Source organism: Pongo abelii, chromosome 5 (genome assembly GCF_028885655.2).
Source record: "Pongo abelii isolate AG06213 chromosome 5, NHGRI_mPonAbe1-v2.0_pri, whole genome shotgun sequence".
NCBI classification, from domain to species: domain Eukaryota; kingdom Metazoa; phylum Chordata; class Mammalia; order Primates; family Hominidae; genus Pongo; species Pongo abelii.
The window spans coordinates 24,753,285-24,774,444 of NC_071990.2; the positions used below are offsets into that span (position 1 = coordinate 24,753,285).

General features: G+C 42.2%; 1 protein-coding gene and 1 long non-coding RNA gene across 2 annotated transcripts in view; one reads left to right on the forward strand and one right to left on the reverse strand.

Annotated features, from left to right (window-relative positions):
• The first annotated feature begins 111 nt into the window (after window positions 1-111).
• The window catches only part of ACOT13 (acyl-CoA thioesterase 13), a 34,564-nt gene continuing 13,515 nt past the window's right edge, over window positions 112-21,160 (forward strand). Inside the window, exon 1 of the mRNA XM_054557292.2 lies at window positions 112-246. Within this exon, the coding sequence (XP_054413267.1) occupies window positions 166-246 (81 nt within the window). The 5' untranslated portion in view covers window positions 112-165. The remainder of the gene's footprint in view (window positions 247-21,160) is intronic.
• Window positions 2,043-21,021, reverse strand: LOC129059900 (uncharacterized). The gene is made up of 3 exons (XR_008526072.2): window positions 19,320-21,021; window positions 3,573-3,692; window positions 2,043-2,858 (listed from the first exon to the last, which is right to left on the reverse strand). It is a non-coding gene; the product is annotated as an uncharacterized LOC129059900 (long non-coding RNA).

The following is a 21,160-nucleotide window of genomic DNA, read 5'->3' on the forward strand; positions in this document are numbered from 1 at the left end:
CCGGTGGCTGCAAGCTCGCCTGACGTCCGGCCTCTTGCGCTCCTAGGGGCGGAGAAGGGTGCGGGCTCTTCGCCCTTTGTGTCCTTCTTTCACTAACTTCTGGACTTTCCAGCTCTTCCGAAGTTCGTTCTTGCGCAAAGCCGAAAGGCTGGAAAACCGTCCACGATGACCAGCATGACTCAGTCTCTGCGGGAGGTGATCAAGGCTATGATCAAGGCTCGCAATTTTGAGAGAGTTTTGGGAAAGGTATGGGAAAGGTATGGGAGGCGAAGCCGTGGCTTCTAATGAAGGGAAAGAAAGCACCGTGCTTGGTGCCGTTGTGAGCTTTGAATAACTATCTCTTGTTAGGTTGTGTTCTAGTACGCCTGTAAATTCACCTTAGTAATAATGATTATTACTTTAATGGAGCTCCTAAATATGCTGGGTGGAACGCGTAAGTTCTCTATCTAAACATAGGTAAGTATGGTTATGACTCGTGGAGACAGAATTCCTCAGTTCCAAGGCTGGGAGGGACTTTGGAGTTTGATCCTTCAACCAACAAACGTCTGCATTGCTCCAGAGAAGAGTAAGAGAAACCTCTGCATTTAAAGCACATTACAGTCTAATTCTCTAGGCTCTAGAGGATTAAAAGATAAATCATTGCAATAAGGTACAAAAAGCAAGTGCTTGATAGAGTGGTGAACGAAGGGAGAAGTTGTTCCTCTGTAGTGGTTTGGGAAATTTCTCAAAGGCACGCAATTCCTGAAGAAGTAAGTTAGCCCTTGGAGGAAGACTGAGTGCTTTTCTGAGACCAGCACTCACAAAGCCCGAAGGTGTTTGTTTGTTTTGTTTTTTTAAGATGAGGTTTCGCTCTTGTTGCCTAGGCTGGAGTGCAATGGCGCAGTCTCGGCTCACTGCAACCTCCACCTCTCTGGTTCAAACGATTCTCCTGCCTCACTCAGCCTCCCGAGTGGCTGGGATTACAGGCATGCGCCACCATGCCCAGCTAATATTGTACTTTTAGTAGAGACAGGGTTTCTCCATGTTGGTCAGGCTGCTCTCGAACTCCCGACCTCAGGTGAAATGTCTGCCTCCGCCTCCCAAAGTGCTGGGATTACTGGTGTGAGCCGCCACGCCAGGCCTTGAAGGTGTTTGTTTGTTGTTGTTGTTGTTGTTTTGAGATGGAGTCTTGCTCTGTTGCCCAGGCGGGAGTGCAGTGACACGATCTCGGCTCACTGCACCCTCCACCTTCCGGGTTCAAGTGATTCTCATGCCTCAGCCTTCCAAGTAGCTGGGATGATTACAGGCATGCGCCACCAAGCCTGGCTAATTCTGTATTTTTATTAGAGACAGGGTTTCATCATGTTGGTCAGGTTGGTCTCAAACTACTGACCTCAGGTGATCCACCTGCCTTGGCCTCCCGAAGTGCTGGGATTACAGGCATGAGCCACCATGCCCCGCCAAAAGCAGGGATTTTTTGAAAATGCAAGGACACTGCTGTGTTTGGGGTGTGGAGCAGCAGCTCAAGGGCCCTAATACCCCATTGAAGTCTCCTATTGGCCACTTGGTACTCATCTCATGTAAATGAAGTGGTGACCCACAGTTGGCTGTGAAAAGCAACCAATCAGAGGCTAAAGTGAAGTTACAAAGTTGCACTTTTATGCAAACAAAGACGTGGTGTGCAATCAGAGGCTGAAGTGAAGTTACATAGTTACACTTTTATGGGAAGATCTGATTGGTTGCAGAAAGAGTAATTTTTTTTAAGAGATAACTTACTTCTTAGCGTAATTTTGCTTTTTGCAACCAATCAGAGGTAATTTCAATTTCCCATCTGCCACACAGAAAAGGTGGGAGTTTGGAAAGGGAGAAGCCTCTGGTTCTTTTGTTACTTGGTGTGGAAAGTTAGGGTTTTACTTTCAATTTAGTTCTAGGAAGTCAGCGTGAAACAGCCCTAGGTTCCCTGCCTCCAGATCCTATTCTCCTGCCTCGCTTGTAAGAAAATCATGTTCCATAAGAAGCATTTATAACTAAACCTTGTGAACCCCAAAAATTTGAGACAGGTCTCAGTTAATTTAGAAAGTTTATTTTGCCAAGGTTGAGGATCCGCATGCAGTGACACAGCCTCAGGAGGTCCTGACAACATGTGCCCAAGGTGGTCAGAACACAGCTTGGTTTTATACATTTTAGGGAGATATAAGACATCAAGCAATATATGTAAAATGAACACTAGTTGGGTTTGGAAAGGCAGGACAACTTGAAGCAGGAAGGGGGCTTCCAGGTCATGGGTAGGTGGGAGACAAATGGTTGCATTCTTTTGAGTTTCTGATTTACTTTTCCTAAGGAGGCAGTCAGATACACATTTATCTCAGTGAGCAGAGGGATGACTTTGAATAGAATGGGAGGCAGGTTTGCCCTAAGCAGTTCCTAGCTTGAATTTTCCTTTTAACTTAGTGATTTGGGGGCCCAAGATATTTTCCTTTACATTTGCCCCCTTTTCTTTTTTTAAAAAAAAATTTTTGGAGAAAGTTTTTGAAAGAAAAACGAGTCTTTGGTCCCAGATTTCATCTGATCTCTCATGCTAGGATGGTTTATTCCTAGACAGGTAAGTCCCAAGTTATTAAGAAAGCTAATTTTTAGAAGGCTGTGAACTCCCATGTCCTGTGAAGAGAAAATAGGGGGAGGAAGGGTGAAAACAACAAACAAAAGAACAATCCTGGAAAATATACATAGGCCACATTATTCTGAAGTCCATACATCAGTACGCAGGTATGAAAGTGGCTTATATGTGTAAATAGGTTGCTGTTATTTTCTTCTGAAGTTTAAGTTGTCTAGCTCCAGTTTGCAGGGGTTTACAAAAGCACAGCTGTTTTCAGTGACACCTAATTAGAAAAAAAAGGAAAAGAAAGAAGAAAAAAATTAAAAATATTATTTTGGAGACTTGTAGCCAGGAAAAATTAGAATTCAGCCTAAACTATAGAAAATAATAAAAATTGAAAAAATTAGGCAAGACTAGTATCTAACAACAAGTGGACTATAAGTTTTGAAACATAATTTTTCTCTCTGCAGTTTTCCATTTTTACTAAAGACCAATCATGGTAGGACTGATGTGCTTTATTATATTTGACCAGATTATTTGTATAAAGTGTAGCAAGAATAATTATTTTTCACATAGGCTTTTTAAAATTGGGTTTGAAGGAACTTTGTTCCATAGAAGGAATCTCAGATAAGATTTTTTTAAAGCCAAGCTCAGCCCTGGATTTGTACCACCAAATACCTATGAGTAGGGTGAATTTCCTCTCTTTTTGATGTTCCATGATAAACCAGGGGCTCCTGGACCTGTCAGAAAATGACATTCTTTACTTAGCACAGATCAGAAACCCTGTACAGGGACTGTGTAAAGTATGAGGCCAGTTTTCCCAAGGGCTTTTATTGGCTCCATAAGTCAGGTTTGATTACTTAAAGGAAAGTACACCATTCCACTCAAAGCCTTGGTAAAATAATCAGTTTCTCCAATTGTGTCCTGTTACAAATGAAAACAGATTCTTATTGCACTTATGCAAATAACTGTATTGGCACAAGTTAAGAATACTCACAAATAGTTTACAAATTCTGGAGAAATCAAGTAGAGAGAAACAAATATGCTCCAAATTTTGTTGATTGGATTATACTAAATTGTTAAAAGCTGTCAATAGCTCAAAAGAAGTTTCAAGGCTCTGAAAAACAAAGCAAAAGATCAGCAATGTTTTAAGCAAAAAGTCAAAAAGATTAGTTCAGTCCCTGTAGTTAATTCCTATTCTGCTTGATATTCATGAGCATTTTAGCTCTCCATGAGTTCTGAAAGTTTTTCCTCTATTCTCATGTAACAATCTCCAAAGTTATTGGAGACCTGCATTCAAGAGGAAACAACAGGTGCTGGAGAGGATGTGGAGGAATAGTTATGTTTTTATACTGTTGGTGGGAGTGTAAACTAGGTCAACCATTGTGGAAGACACTGTGGCGATTCCTCAAGGATCCAGAACTAGAAATACCATTTGACCCAGCAATCCCATTACTGGGTATATACCCAAAGGATTATAAATCATGCTACGATAAAGACACATGCACACGTATGTTTATTGCAGCACTATTCACCATAGCAAAGACTTGGAACCAACCCAAATGTCCATCAATGATAGACTGGATTAAGAAAAAATGACACATATACACCATGGAATACTATGCAGCCATAAAAAAGGATGAGTTCATGTCCTTTGTAGGGACATGGATGAAGTTGGAAACCATCATTCTCAGCAAACTATCACAAGGACAGAAAACCAAACACCACATGTTCTCACTCATAGTTGGGAATTGAACAATGAGAACATTTGGACACAGGGCGGGGAACATCACACACCGGGGCCTGTCGTGGGGTGGGTGGATGGGGGAGGGATAGCACTAGGAGAAACACCTAATGTAAATGACGAATTAATGGGTGCAGCAAACCAACATGGCACATGTATACATAACAAACCTGCACATTGTGCACATGTACCCTAGAACTTAAAGTATAATTAAAAAAAACAAATTTAACAAAGAAAACATTATCAAGAATAAAACACTTAATGAATCTCAAAAAACAACAACAGCAACAACAAAAAAAAGCACTTTCTAAAGAGGATCAAAACAACACAACAATTGTGCCTGGATGATTAAAGTTTTAGGGCCGCCATAGTCAAAGACACAATTGACAAGGAAATTTGTTACCTCTCCTCTGTAGCACACAATAATTTTAACGTAACAATTATGATTATTACTGATAATGTACACTAGGTCATATCAGAATTACAGGAATTTCCCATAGTTTTGGAACACATACCAATAACATATTTATACAAATACATCTCAAAGCCAAACACTGTCACATATTCGACAGTGCTTCCTGTGTAATTTTTGTACCAAATAAGCCAAATTATGCCATTTTTGGACTTTAGGGAACCTAATATCTTAAAGGACTAATTAGGTCAGAAAGACATAATTTATAATTTGATTTTGGAAAGTTTGTCAAATATCAAATGTTTAAAACACCTGATATCACAAAAATAGGATCACAGGTCATTATAAAATAAATCATTCATTTAACCAAAGTGATAACAAGGATTTCATTAAAAGGTGAAAACCTTCATTCTTTGAGAGAGGAGACTTAACTTTCCAAACAATAAGCCCTAATAAAAACAGCATGAAGCTAATTAAATTTGTTTTCAAAATTTTATAAACAATCTATAAAATTTTAAACTTGACCATAAGATGTAACTTCTAACTGGGCGTGGTGGCTCACACCTATAATCCCAGCACTTTGGGAGGCCGAGGTGGGTGGATCAGGTGGTCAGGAGATCAAGACCATCCTGGCCAACATGGAAACCCCTCCTCTACTAAAAAAAATTAGCCGAGTGTGGTGGCACGCATCTGTAGTCCCAGCTACTCGGGAGGCTGAGGCAGGAGAATCACTTGAAGCCAGGAGGCGGAGGTTACAGTGAGCTGAGATTGAGCCACCGTGGTTCCAGCCTGGGTGACAGGGCGAGACTCCATCTCAAAAAAAAAAAAAAGAAAACAAAAGATATAACTTCCATAAGCCTTTATAACCTTTATTAAGGAGTCAGTTAATGTGTCAAGAAAACCTTGTTAATCTGATTACAGGGGCCCATAAGCTGATCTTGCATCATTGTGCCTTTGACATTAATCATTAATTTATAGAGAAACTGAACTTATTTTATCTTTCAAATTTGGACCTTACAGTCTCATGTGCCCACCTCTTCTTCGATAGTCTCTGGGCCTTGAGGAGTTGAATGCTTTTAATTTCTGGCCCTGTATCTCAGGAATGCAGTTTATTTTGATTGGCATCTTCTACGGAGCCTGAAGATGACAGCTTCAATTGCTGTCAGTGTTTAAGATTTAGGAGGACTTGGTGTCCTTTTTAGACCCAGGAGTCAAAGCCCTATAACCTTATGTCACAAAGACTTTAAAAGCACATACAGGAAAATACCCAGCTGTAATCATGTTAATTAAAAAAATTTTTTTTAATCTCAGTTTTTTCCTAAACATAGGAATTATTTCAACAAAATGTAAACTCTGTTAGGTCAGTTACCAAAAAGCAAAAGAAAAGACCTTCTGCAATGCACAGAACATGATGTTGGAAGAAAACACTTCCTTTAGACCTTTAAGACAACGTGCCTTTTTAAAGGGGAGAGAAAGCTGAAAAAAAAATGGCAAGATGCAATAAAAATTGAACTTTCAGTTTAAAAAAAAATATTAAATTATCTTATAAATTTTTTTTTTTTGAGATAGAGTCTCGCTCTGTTGCCCAGTTTGGAGTGCACTGGTGCAATCTCGGCTCACTGCAGCCTCTGCCTCTCGGGTTCAAGCAATTCTTGTGCCTCAGCCTGCCAAGTAGCTGGGACTACAGGCACATGCCACCAGGCCTGGCTAATTTTTGTATTTTTGTTAGAGACAAGGTGTCACTACGTTGGCCAGGCTGGTCTACAACTCCTGACCTCAAGTGATCCGCCTGTCTTGGCCTCCCAAAGTGCTGGGATTACAGGCAGAAGCCACCATTCGCAGGCAAATTCTCTTATAATTTATTAAGAGGAAGTTAACCCCTTAAGAAAATTTTATTTTTCTAACCAATAATTTAGTGTATATGTGTCTTTGTTTTTTAACATAAAACCCAGTCTCTAGAAAGAGCATTATAATTTCCTTTTAATTGTAAACAACATGATCATATACAATTTTTTTTAAAACAAATCCTCTTATTGTGACTTACACAGACCATTCATGACATGCTTGAACTTTTATCTTAGGACTAAATTTACCATACAGTATTCTTTCTCATATAAAATTATTTCTCTTTTAAGCTTTCTTACCACACACACAAAAAAATTATGTTTTATAACTTCCTTTACAACATCTCATTTCCTGATTCCTTTACCTTGTTGTATACATAACCTTTAAATAAGTTTTGTGGGGTTTGTTTGTTTGTTTGTTTTTTATCTGAGACAGAGTCTTGCTCTGGCACCCAGGCTGGAACGCAATGGCCCGATCTTGGCTCACTGCAACCTCTGCCTCCTGGGTTCAAGTGATTCTCCTGCCTCAGCCTCTTGAGTAGCTGGGATTACAGGTGCACCACAATGCCCAACTAATTTTGTATTTATAGTAGGCACAGGGTTTCACCATTTCACCATGTTGATCAGGCTGGTCTTGAACTAACTTCAAGTAATCTGCATGCCATGGCCCCCCAAAGTGCTGGGACTGCAGGCTTGAGCCGCCGCCCCTGGCCTAAATGAGCTTTGAATTAGACAGAACTTGTTCACCATTTTTTTTTTTTTTTTTTTGAGATAGAGTCTCATTCTGTCACCCAGGCTGGAGTGCAGTTGCGTGATTTCAGCTCAGTGCAGCGTCTGCCTCCTGTGTTCAAGTTATTCTCCTGCGTCAGACTCCTGAGTAGGTGGGATTACAGGCGCCTGCCACCACGCCCAGCTAATTTTTATTTTTTGTATATTTAGTAGAGACAGGGTTTCACCATGTTGGCCAAGCTAGTCTCAAACTCCTGACCTCAAGTGATCTGACTGCCTTGGCCTCCCAAAGTGCTGGGATTACAGACATGAGTCGGTGCACCCAGCCCCTGAGTGACTGTTTTTTTATTTTCTTATTATACTTTAAGTTCTAGGGTACATGTGCACAACGTGCAGGTTTGTTACATATGTATACATGTGCCATGTTGGTGTGCTGCACCCATTAACTCGTCATTTACATTAGGTATATCTCCTAATGCTATCCCTCGCCCCTCCCCCCACCCCACAACAGGCCCTGGTGTGTGATGTTCCCCACCCTGTGTCCAAATGTTCTCATTGTTCAATTCCCATCTATGAGTGAGAACATGCGGTATTTGGTTTCGTGTCCTTGCAATAGTTTGCTGAGAATGATGGTTTCCAGCTTCATCCGTGTCCCTACAAAGGACATGAACTCATCTTTTTTTATGGCTGCATAGTATTTCATGGTGTATATGTGCCACATTTTCTTAATCCAGTCTATCATTGATGGACATTTGGGTTGGTTCCAAGTCTTTGCTATTGTGAATAGTGCTGCAGTAAACATACATGTGCATGTGTCTTTACAGCAGCATGATTTATAATCCTTTGGGTATATACCCAGTAATGGGATTGCTGGGTCAAATGGTATTTCTAGGTCTAGATCCTTGAGGAATCGCCACAGTGTCTTCCACAATGGTTGAACTAGTTTACAATCCCACCAACAGTGTAAAAGTGTTCCTGTTTCTCCACATCCTGTCCAGCACCTGTTGTTTCCTGACTTTTTAATGATCGCCATTCTAACTGGTGTGAGATGGTATCTCATTGTGGTTTTGATTTGCATTTCTCTGATGGCCAGTGATGGTGAGCATTTTTTCATGTGTCTGTTGGCTGCATAAATGTCTTCTTTTGAGAAGTGTCTGTTCATATCCTTTGCCCACTTTTTGATGGGGTTGTTTGATTTTTTCTTGTAAATTTGTTGAAGTTCTTTGTAGATTCTGGATATTAGCCCTTTGTCAGATGGGTAGATTGTAAAAATTTTCTCCCATCCTGTAGGTTGCCTGTTCACTCTAATTGTAGTTTCTTTTGCTGTGCAGAAGCTCTTTAGTTTAATTAGATCCCATTTGTCAATTTTGGCTTTTGTTGCCATTGCTTTTGGTGTTTTAGACATGAAGTCCTTGCCTATGCCTATGTCCTGAATGGTATTGTCTAGGTTTTCTTCTAGGGTTTTTATGGTTTTAAGCCTAACATTTAAGTCTTTAATCCATCTTGAATTAAGTTTTGTATAAGGTGTAAGGAAGGGATCCAGTTTCAGCTTTCTACATATGGCTAGCCAGTTTTCCCAGCACCATTTATTAAAAGGGAATCCTTTCCCCATTTTTTGTTTTTGTCAGGTTTGTCAAAGATCAGATGGTTGTAGATGTGTGATATTATTTCTGAGGGCTCTGTTCTGTTCCATTGGTCTATATCTCTGTTTTGGTACCAGTACCATGCTGTTTTGGTTACTGTAGTCTTGTAGTATAGTTTGAAGTCAGGTAGCATGATGCCTCCAGCTTTGTTCTTTTGGCTTAGGATTGTCTTGGCAGTGCAGGCTCTTTTTTGGTTCCATATGAACTTTAAAGTAGTTTTTTCCATTTCTGTGAAGAAAGTCATTGGTAGCTTGATGGGGATGGCATTGAATCTATACATTACCTTGGGCAGTATGGCCATTTTCACGATATTGATTCTTCCTATCCATGAGCATGGAATGTTCTTCCATTTGTTTGTGTCCTCTTTTATTTCATTGAGCAGCGGTTTGTAGTTCTCCTTGAAGAGGTCCTTCACATCTCTTGTAAGTTGGATTCCTAGGTATTTTATTCTCTTTGAAGCAATTGTGAATGGGAGTTCACTCATGATTTGGCTCTCTGTTACTGGTGTGTAGGAATGCTTGTGATTTTTGCACATTGATTTTGTATCCTGAGACTTTGCTGAAGTTGCTTATCAGCTCAAGGAGATTTTGGGCTGAGATGATGGGGTTTTCTAAATATACAATCATGTCATCTACAAACAGGGACAATTATAGAAGACTGGGGGTCCTTCTATAAGCATTTCTAATGGAAGGTCCTGCCTTGCCACTCTTTAGGCTTCAATATCTGCTTGGCAGTTCCTTTCTATTTCCCTTTCCTTTCCTTTCTGGTGACCCTGGCAGTGTAAGACTGCCACCTCTTTAGGTTTCTGTACAGCCAATAGTAGTCTCCTAATGACTTTCTGATGTTTGATAGGTGTTCCCTCGGAAGTTAGGAACTCCCATCTCTCTATATTGCTGCATGGGCATGGAGGACTAGGTATGCAGTCTGTATATATATTTACCCTTTTCCCTTCTCCTAATTCTAGTGCCCGAGTGAGGGCTATTAGTTCTGCAAGCTGAGCACTAGTTCCTGGAGTGAGGGGATTACTTTCAAGTATTCCATTATCACTGACCACTGCATACCCCGCTTTTCAAAGTCCTTTTTCTGCAAAGGAACTTCCATCAGTATACAAGTTGAGGTTGGGATCAGTCAAGGGAACCCCTAAAAGGTCCCCTTGAGCAGCATAGGTTTGAGCAATTACTTGTTAACATTTGTGTTCTATCTTTTCTTCATTGTCTGGAAGAAACGTGGCTGTGTTAAGAGTTGCACAAGTGCACAGTCACAGCACTGGCCCATCAAGTAACAGAGCCTGATATTTAAGTAAACGGTTGTCTGACAGCCACAAGTCTCCTTTAGCAGTGAGTATGCCGTTCACATCATGAGATGTCCACACAGTAAGATCTCTTTCCTGTATTATTTTAACTGTTTCAGATACTAAGACTGCTATTGCTGCCACTACCCGTAAACAATGAGGCCAACCCTTTGCCACTACATCAATTTCCTTACTCAGGTATGCCACGGGTTGCAAGCTGGTCCCTCAGACCTCTATAAGGACTCCTAGAGCTATTCCTGTTTCTTTTGTGACATATAAAGAAAAGTCTTGCCCCATTGGCAAGCTTACCACTGGGGCTTGGGTTAGGGCCTTCTTTAGGGCCTGGAAAGCCGCTTCTGCTTCAGGTGTCCATCTTACTAAATGGGTATTGGCTTTCTGAGTTTCCTTAATTAGTGTGTATAATGGCCTGGCTATTTCGCTGTACCTGGGAATCCATATTCGGTAGAAGCTTGTTATGCCAAGGAACCCTCTTAGTTGCTTTAGGGTTTTGGGGTGAGGATAAGCCAGTATAGGCTGGATACATTCCTCACTGAGGGCCCTGGTGCCTTTGGATAATTTTAGCCCTAAGTATTTAACCTGCTGTGAGCAGAACTGAGCCTTTTGTTTGGAAACCTTGTAGCCACAGGTAGCAAGGAAATTTAAGAGTGCTTGGGTGGCTTGATGGCACAAGGTTTCTGATCGGGTGGCTAAAATTAAATCATCCCCGTACCGAAGGACAAGAGTGTCCAGGTATGAGAATTGGCTCAAGTCTTGGGCTAATGCCTGGCCAAATAGATGGGGGCTATCCTTGAACCCTTGGGGTAAAACAGTCCAGGTGAGTTTAGACATTGGGTTCGAAGGATCTTCAAAGGCAAACAAGAATTGAGAGTCAGGATGTACAGGGATGCAGAAAAAGGCGTCCTTAAGGTCCAGGACTGTAAACCACTCTGCTTTCTGAGGTTTTTGGGAAAGCAGAGGACAAGGGTTAGGTATAGCTGGGTATAGAGGAAGAACAGCCTCATTGATAATCCTGAGATCTTGCACTAACCTCCACTGTCTGTTGGGTTTCTGTACTCCTAAAATTGGAGTATTGCAGGGGCTATTGCATGGTTTTACTAGGCCTTGGGCTTTTAAGTCCTTAACGATCTTTTGGAGTCCTTGTTGGGCCTCGGGTCTAAGGGGCACTGCCTTTGGTAGGGAAAGGAGGCGGAATCCTTTAACTTGAATAGGACGGGCATTCTTTGCTCATCCATATTGTCCTTCTGTTGCCCAGACTTTAGTATTAATTCCTTCCTCAAGCAGGGGACAACAAACAGGTGTTCCTTCTCCTATGTTCAGATATATAATGGCCCCTGCTTTTGCTAGAATTTATCTCCCTAACAAGGGAGTAGGGCTTTCAGGCATAATTAGAAAAGCATGTGAAAAGAGTAAAGTTCCCCAGTCACAACTTAGTGGCTGGGAGAAGTATCTAGGCTGTCCTAGGACCCCTTGGATATTGACAGATCTGGAGGACAGTTGTCTGGGACAGGAGAGTAAGACTGAGAAGGCCATGCCAGTGTCCAGGAGACAGTTAACCTCCTGGCCTTCAATGATCAAGCATACCCGGGGCCCTGTGAGTGTGATGGCATGGGCTGGCGCTTGCCCCGGGCACCCTCAGTCCTGCTGCTGGATCATCTGGTTAGTGGCTTCTGACTCAGAGGACCTTCGTCCCCTGGGGCAATGGGCCTTCCAGTGATTCCCTTGACATAAGGGGCATGGACGAGGGGGCGGCTTATTTCTACTTGGACAGTCTTTTTTAAAGTGTCCTTGTAGACCACACTGGAAGCAAGCCCTATTAGGCATTCAATTTGCCCAGCTTTTCCCTTTTCCAGAGCTTCCAAAGTCGGCTTGCCTGAGGGTCAGGACTAAAGCGGTGGCCTTTTTTTATCCCATTTGTCCCATTCTGCCTGCTCCTCCTGATCTCTATTATAAAAAACCGAGGTTGCCAAGTTCAATAGGGTCTAAGTTTTGCTCCGGGCCTAAGGCGGACTTTTAAAGTTTTTTTCTAATGTCTGCAGCTGACTGATAAACTTATCCTTTAAGATTAGTTGGCCTTCAATAGAGTCAGGTGACAGAGAGGTATGCTTCCTCAGTGCCTCCCTTAGTCTCACCAGAAAGGCAGTAGGATTTTCTTCCTTCCCCTGTGTTATAGTGGACATCACTGAATAATTCATAGGCTTCTTCCTAGTTTTCCTTAGTCCTAGCACACAAGTTAGCAAATGTCTGCGGCACCAATTTCCATGTTCTGATTCTGTGTCCCAATGAGGGTCTACACTGGGAACTGCCTGCTGGCCTGTGGGGAATCGTTCTCTTTCCTCTGTTGTCATCCTATCATTGACCTGACTGAGATACCAGAGATCACCAAACTCTTGGGCTGCAGTTATGGCGGCACTTCTCTCATTTGGGGTTAGTGTCTGATTTAGCAGTAACATTATATCTCTCCATGTCAGATCAAAAGATTGTCCTAACCCTTGTAAAACATCAGTATAGCCATCAGGGTTATCTGAGAATTTACCTAGGTCTATTTTAATTTGCTTTAAGTCTGAGAGAGAAAAAGGTACATGCACTCTGGCTGGGCCGAATTCTGCTCCTCCCACTGCTTGGAGGGGGCGTAATCGGGGAATATTGGCACTGTTTGGTTCATTGTTTATCCCTTTGTCTACCTCCTTTGGACCTTTGGGTAAAAGGGGGGTCCTTATTAGTTGGGGAAGGAGTCGGGGGGATGCTGGGATAGGGAGGTAGACTCTGTGGGCTTCCTGTAGGGCATAAACCACACTTTTTACATAATTGTGAGTTGTCTCTTAATGAAAAGAAAGTTTGCACATATGGCACTTCACTCCATTTGCCCTCCTTTCTACAGAAGAGGTCTAGCTGTAAGATGGTGTTATAATTTATACTTCCCTCAGGAGGCCAGGTTTCTCCCCCTTGAAGAGGATATCGTGGCCAGGCGGTACTGCAGAAGAATATAAGTCAATTCTTTCTTAGCGTCTGACGGTCAAATTGGTCCTTATTCTCCAGAATACATCTTAAGGGCGTTTTTGCCTTGGGATGGGGGGAACGTTTCCCATCTGAAAAAAGAACATAGGGATGCCAGCACCCCTAGTCATTTTCTGATGAGCATTAGTCCTAAAGCGTCCTTTAAGGGCCTAATGCTTATTCTTTTTCAGGGTGCGTAACCACCCATGGACTCTGCTTATCGGATTAGTTACACTCACTGATGTAGCAGTCCTGCACCTATTTTCCCACCTTTCTTGACCATAAAGAAAGGGGTCTGGGCTGCTGGATTCTAGTGGTCCTTTACCAGCGTGCCCAACATTGCCTTTGTGCTCGGGTGAGTCCTAGAACTGGCCTGGGTTCCTGGGTATTTCATAACAACCCAGCTGCCCCATCAAGATGCATTCCCATAAACAACAGTCTTATGCAAATTCATTTTAGAGCGGTGTAGCAAAACTTTTGAGTCAGGATTGAGATAGTCTTTTGATTATGTAAATATGAGCTTGGCTGAGTGCAAACAGCTCGCACGTTTGAGGAGACCAATTATTAGGCAGTTTTTCTAACTCTGCTTCCACACGAGTCTCTCTATCAATTACTAAATACCTATTGTGGTTTTTTCCCTCAATCACCTGGGAGGAACCGTCTATCGTCCTGTCCTGAAGGGAGTTCCTCCTAGGTCTGGTCGGACCTTTGTATGGTAATTAAGATTTAAATCCTTTGTTAGGAAATCTGCTGGGTTAAGGGAATTATCAGTGGTTGGAGTTACATTACCCTTTTCTAACATAATAGCCCTATACTTTAAGATTTTTGATTTAGTAAGCTACCTTTTTGCTTTTTTTTGACTTAGAATAATTTAACTGGTGAGGTGTGCTCACAACGAGGTTTCCTCTAAAAGTTACTTTTCTACTTTTAGCAAAGCAGTTGCTGCTACTGACTGAATGCATTTGGCCCATCCACGGGTTACTGGGTTAAGGATTTTTTATAGGAAAGCTACGGGTTGCCAGTGGCCTCAGTGCTTTTGGGCTGCGCCCTTATTTACATTGACAGCAGTGGTACTGGAGTGTTATAGAGTCACGGAGAAGACCTTCAATTATCAATTACAGGTTTTAAATTTACCCTGGCTTTTAAAGGAATAGGGCACACTTTTTTTTTTTTTTTACTATTTCTATCTTTTTCTTTCTTTTTGTCTTTGACTCCATCTTTGTCTCTCTCTCCATCTCTCTCTGTCTCCGTCGCTCTCTCTCCGTCTCTCTCTCTTAGCCATTACAAACTTGGGTCCCTGGCAAGGGTGGTGGGGAACGGGTCCCACATAACTGCCCATGTTGAGAGCTGCATACCTAAATCGGGAGGGACACCAGTGATAAGACTCCCTGGGTTACAGCCCAGGTGCCTAAGGACACAGTACAGAGCCTCCCTAGATCCCTTTGGAGATACAACTTGCTAGAGGAAATGAAAGTGTGAACCATTAGTACCTAGGAGGCAAGGATCAGAGGAAGTAGATTCAAAGGTAAGGAGAATTTTGGGGCTACACTTTCAAGAAAGTCGTGGTCAGGACCCATGAGGTATGGGTCAGAAGGAAAGGTAGGGGCGCACACATGGGCAACTGTTGAGTAGAGACTTCTGGCTGCGCCATGATCTCAACAGGCTAATGCCGGAAGTTCGGGATGACAGCTTTCTGCCTCTAGTCAGCCCTCAGCTTCCCCAAGAAAATTGAAAGTGGAAGCTGGCTCCAAGAAGACCAATGTCCCCAACCCAGAAGGGGTGGGGGTTGTTAGAAAGCCCTTCCCTAGATAGCCTCACACCTGAGTCTCAAGTCCGGCGGCCACGCTAATCATTTTTAACTGGCTGACAGGTGCCCAGTATTTTCCTCCAATTCTAAGGAAGGATAGGACAGAATAGCAAGCGAAAGTGGTCCAATATTACTCATTGCTTTGGATGTCCCTTCGTGGTCGCCAAAATGTTACCGGGGGTCCTTGCTCCCAGAGCTCCCAAGATGGTGGTGGGCCACTTCCAAGATGGTGGCAAGCCTCGTGTTCTCTGACCTGGGGTTCTTGGCCTCATGGATTCCAAGGAATGGAATCTTGGGCCATGTGGTGAGTGTTATAGCTCTATTAGAAGACGGGGGTCACGGAAGAGAACCGTGGAACCCAGTGACTAGTGTTCAGCTTGATTAGGACAAACCCAGGCACTTAGCTGTGCAGGAACAATGGCAAGCCTTTAGCCCGATCAGGAGTGGCAAGGGGCGCCTCGCTGGATCAGCAGCACAGCGGACACCCTGCTGGATCCGGAGAGATGGGAGTCAGTGGCGGGTCTGCGACGGCGGCAAACAGCAGTGGTGGATGGCGAGCGAAAGCTCAGCTCGAGTCTTAACAAACATGGACCAGAAGAGTGCAGTTGCAAGATTTAATAGAGTGAAAACAGAGCTCCCATACAAAGGGAGGGGACCCAAAGAGGGTTGCTGTTGCCAGCTCGGATGCCGTTTGTATCCCGATCCTTGTCCCTCCCACTGTGCTCTCAAAATAGATGATTGGGTATTTCTTTGCCTCCTGTTTTTGCCTAATTAGTATTTTAGTGAGCTCTCTGATTGATTGGGTGTGAGCTAAGTTGCAAGCCCCGTGTTTAAAGGTGGATGCGGTCACCTTCCCAGCTAGGCTTAGGGATTCTTAGTTGGCCTAGGAAATCCAGCTAGTCCTATCTGTCAGTTTGATCCATAAAGTTAGCTCATGCTGGTACCAAGCACTGATAGGAGATTTGTCAAAGGTCAGGGCACCTCCACTCAGAATCCCTTTATGGTTACCAAATGGGAACCCCGAAAATTTGAGACAGGTCTCAATTAATTTAGAAAGTTTGCCAGTTGGGCCCGGTGGCTCACGCCTGTAATCCCAGCACTTTGGAAGGCCAAGGCAGGCGGATCATCTGAGGTCAAGAGTTCAAGACCAGCCTGGCCAACATGGTGAAACTCTGTCTCTACCAAAATACAAAAATTAGCCAGGTGTGGTGGCAAATGCCTGTAATCCCAGCTACTTGGGAGGCTGAGACATGAAAATCGCTTGCACCAAGAGGCGGAGGTTGCAGTGAGCTGAGATTGTGCTACTGCACTCCAGCCTGGGTGGACAGAGTGAGACTGTCTCTCTCAAAAAAAAAAGGAAGTTTATTTTGCCAAGGTTGGTTCCGATGACATGTGCCCAGGGTGGTCAGATCACAGCTTGGTTTTATACATTTTAGGAGACATGAAACATCAGTCAATATATGTAAAATGAACATTGGTTCAGTCTGGAAAGGTAGGACAACTCGAAGCAGGGAGGGGGCTTCCAGGTCACAGGTAGGTGGGAGACCAACTGCTGCATTCTTTTGAGTTTCTAATTAGCCTTTCTAAAGGAAGCAATCAGATATGCATTTATCTCAGTGAGCAGAGGGATGACTTTGAGTAGAATGGGAGGCAGGTTTGCCCTAAGCAGTTCCCAGCTTGAATTTTCCTTGTAGCTTAGTGATTTTGGGGCCCAAGATATTTTCTTTCACAGCCTGAAAAACAAAAGCCCTTGGTATTGTCAACTTCTTTAGTTAACTTAAGAACGTTTAGGGGGTTTCCTAAATGTTTTAATGCATGCATGTCTGTTTTTCTGATTAAGATAGAATACTGAGAAATTTGGAAGTGGAGTTGAAACACAGAATCAGCTGCAGTCATGTATAGGTCCCCTCCTGAAACACAACTCTCAGGCTGTATTGTAACAATGTATATAATAACTGTCCCTAACTATCTCTCAGGGCTTTTGTGAAAAATAGAGGAAATAATACTTAGACAAATATATTTAATGTTTTCAAATGGCAAATGGCATAAAATCCAAGGGCATACTATTTGATAGTAACTCTTTGAAAGATAAGTTATCCAGAAAAGGATGTATTGGCCTAAGGGGGAGTTTGAATTCCTTAAAAATCTGTAGCCATTTTCCTTGGTAAGCTTTCAACAACTTCATGAGTGTGTATCTTCTTGTGATAATCTTGCCATGGGCTGGATTACCTTTGAGTATCTGGTTAAAATCCTCATACCTTGAACACACACACTAGAATAGTCAGAAACTACATCCTTGCCTAAGTTGGCAGTGATGGTAACTTGCCTTCCAAGAAGACTGATATGCCCGTTGAACCAGAAATACAGAGTTTCCCAGAAGTTGCAGTACAGTTGAAGTGTACAGATTAGTGCTATCTGGTGGAAATACAATGTAAGCTACAATGTGAGTGATATCTGTAGTTATAAATTGTAAAATAGCCATGTTTTAAAAAGTGAAAAGAAATAGGTGAAATTAATTTTAGTAATACAGGTAACAGTATATCCAAGATATTGTTTATCATGTAATCAACGTTAAAAAGTGTTAAATTGGGCAGACATGGTCTCATGCCTATAATCCCAGTGCTTTGGGAGGCCCAGGTGGGAAGGTTGCTTGAGGCTAGGAGTTTGAGACTAGCCTGGGCAACATAGCAAGACCCCTCCTCTACAAAAAATTAAAAATTTTCCAGGCATGATAGTGCGTACCTGTGGTCTTCTCTTCTCTGAAGGCTGAGGCAAGAGGATCCCTTGAGCCCAGGATTTCAATGCTGCAGTGAGCTATGATTGTACCACTGCACTCCAGCCTGGTGACAGAGTGAGATCCTGTCTCTAAAAAAATTTTTTTTTAATTTTTTTGAGTCTTAAATCTTTCCATACTTAATTTTTGAAATCCAGTGTGAATTTTATACTTAGAGTATGTCTGAGTTCAGACTAGCCACATTGCAAGTGCTCAGTACTGACATGGCTACTGGCTGTTAAACTGTACAGATGGATACCATTGTAGGTACTCTGTATTTGCTAATTTGATCTAAAAGAGGTTTTGTGGCTGTTTATGTTTTGTGTAGGCAGAGTTGCTAGGGATAAAGTATGTATTTATGCATAGTAATTCATAAATCTAGTTGTAGACATGCTCTCTTTCCTTTTACTGTACTTTTTTTTTTTTTTTTTTGAGACAGTCTTGCTCTGTCGCCCAGGCTGGAGTGCAGTGGCGTGATCTCGGCTCACGGCAAGCTCCACCTCCCGGGTTCACGCCATTCTTCTGCCTCAGCGCCTCAGCCTCCCAAGTAGCTGGGACTACAGGCGCCTGCCACCACACCCGGCTAATTTTTTGTATTTTTAGTAGAGACGGGGTTTCACCATGTTAGCCAGGATGGTCTCGATTTCCTGACCTCGTGATCCACCCACCTCAGCCTCCCAAAGTGCTGGGATTACAGGCATGAGCCACCGCGCCCGGCCCTTTTACTGTACTTTTTAAGGTAATATTAACTACACAAGTTGTTCTCAATTGGAGGTGATTTTGCTCCCCAAGGGACATTGGCAAAGTCTGGAGACATTTTTGAGGGACACTACTGGCATCTAATGGATAGAGACCAGAAGTGGTGCTAAATATCTTACAGTGTACAAATCTGTGCCCTATTCCCCCACAACAAAAAAGTATGCAGTCCAAATGTTCATAGTGCTAAAGTGAAAAGCATTGACTTAGAACAAAGATTAACAGTCAGGCTGGGCACCATAGCGCACACTTGTAATCCCAGCACTTTGGGAGGCCTAGGTGGGAGAATTGCTTGAGGGCAGGAGTTCAAGACCACCCTGGCTAACATAGGGTGTTAGACTCAATCTCAATTTAAAAAAAGGAAAAAAAGAAAAAGGTTAGCAGTCAGACTAAATGTCCTGCTCTTGCTATAAAGATCACTTTTAAATTTGTCAACAAACTAAGTACTGTGGGACTATAAAGAAATACTAACCATAGTTTTTGGCCTGTAGGAATTTATAACCTAGGAATGGAAAGTGTATTGCAAGGAAGAGTCCCATCAGTGGTACTGTTTAGAAAAGGAGTTTCATGAATAAGTAAGTTCAGGAAACACTGATGTATCCTTTTTTTAAAATTTTGGTAAAATACACATAACATAAAATTTAATACCTATGTTAGTCCATTTGCATTGCTATAAAGGAATACCTGAGACTGGGTAATTTATAAAGAAAAGATGATTATTTTGACTCACAGTTCTGCAGGCTGTACAAGAAGTGGGGTGCTTGCTTCTGGTGAGGGCTCAGGAAGCTTACAGTCATGTCTGAAAGCAAAGTGCAAGCAGGTGTGTCAAATGGCAAGAGAGAGGGAGTGCCACACTCTTTTTTTTCTTTTCTATTTTATTTTATTCTATTCTTTTTTCTTTTCCTTTCTTCCTTCCTTTCTTTCTCTTTCTTTCTTTCTCTTTGTTTCTTTCTCTCCTTTCTTTCTCTTTCACTCTTTCTCTCTTTCCTTCTCTCTCTCTCTTTCTCTCTCTCTCTTTTCTCTCTTCTCTTCTCTTTTTCTTTTCTTTTCTTTTTTCTTACAGGATCTCACCCTGTTACCCATGCTGGAGTACAGTGGCACATTCACAGCTCACTGCAGCCTCAACCTCTTGGGCTCAAGCAATCCTCCTTGTCTCAGCCTCCCATGTAGCTGGGACCACAGGGGCGTGCCACCACCTCCAGCTAATTTTTAAAATTTTTTGTAAAAACAGGTCTCACTCTGTTGCTTAGGCTGCTACGCTCTTTTAAACAATCAGATCTTGCATGAGCAAGAAGGGCACGAAGCCATTCATGAGAAATCTATCCCCATTACCCAAACACCTCTCACTAGACCGTACCTCAGCATTAGGGATCACATTTCAACATGAGATTTGGAGGAGATACACATCATCTTAACCATTTCTAAGTGTACAGTTTTGTAATATTCATTACATCCTCATTGTTTTGCAATGATTACTACTATCCATCTCCCGAACTCTTTCCATCTTGCAAAACTGGAACTACGACCCATTAAACAGTAACTCTCCATTTCTCCTTGCCCCCAGCTCTGGCTACCACCATTCTACTTTCTGTCTCTATGAACTGACTACTCTAGGTACTTCATATAAGTGGATATATTATATTCCTTTTACATATTAAAACTTTTGAGTAGTTCTGCAGTAAATAAATATGCTTAACATTATCCTGTTTAAGTTATTTGCCATTGAAACTTTTCTCCCACAGTAACACGTGGAGGAACATACATTGGGAATATCAACTGATACGCACTGTGCTAGGATCTAGAAATACCATGTGGAGTCCAACACACATAGAAATAAGGAAGTGGAATTCCAAAGGAAGGCAAAGTGTAAAGTCATCTTTTTGGAAATGAGTGATGAAGGTGAATACCTGAATGAGATGTCAAGAGGAGGAACACACTGGAGAGAAGCAGTAAAGATTTAGGACTGAACCTTAAAGACATACAGGCTTGAGAGAAAGAAAGCATGTAAAGAAGACAGAAATGGTTAGAAAGGTAAGAATAGAATTTTTTTTTTTTTTTTTTTGAGACAGAATCTCACTTTGTTGCCCAGGCTGGAGTGCAATGGCACGATCTCGGCTCAACTGCAACCTCCGCCTCTCAGGTTCAAGCATTTCTCCTGCTTCAGCCTCGAGAGCAGCTGGGATTACAGGCACACACCACCATGCCTGGCTAATTTTTGTATTTTTAGTAGAGACGGGGTTTCACCATATTGGCCAGGCTGGTCTCAAACTCCTGACCTCAAGTGATCCAACTGCCTCAGCCTCCCAAAGTGCTAGGATTACAGGTGTGAGCCACGGCATCCAGCCAGAAGAATAGATCTTATACTTACTATTAATAGAAAAACTTATAGATTTTGGACTGACTACAAAAGGGCAGTGATATTCAAAATTTATCAACATGATATGTCAATAGATATTTTCAAGTTCATTGGTCATTAAAACTGTCTTATGTATAAGCAATACACAAGACAAAATAAGGCATATTTTTTTCAAAGATCTATGTACAAAAAAATTTGTTGCAGCATTATTTGTG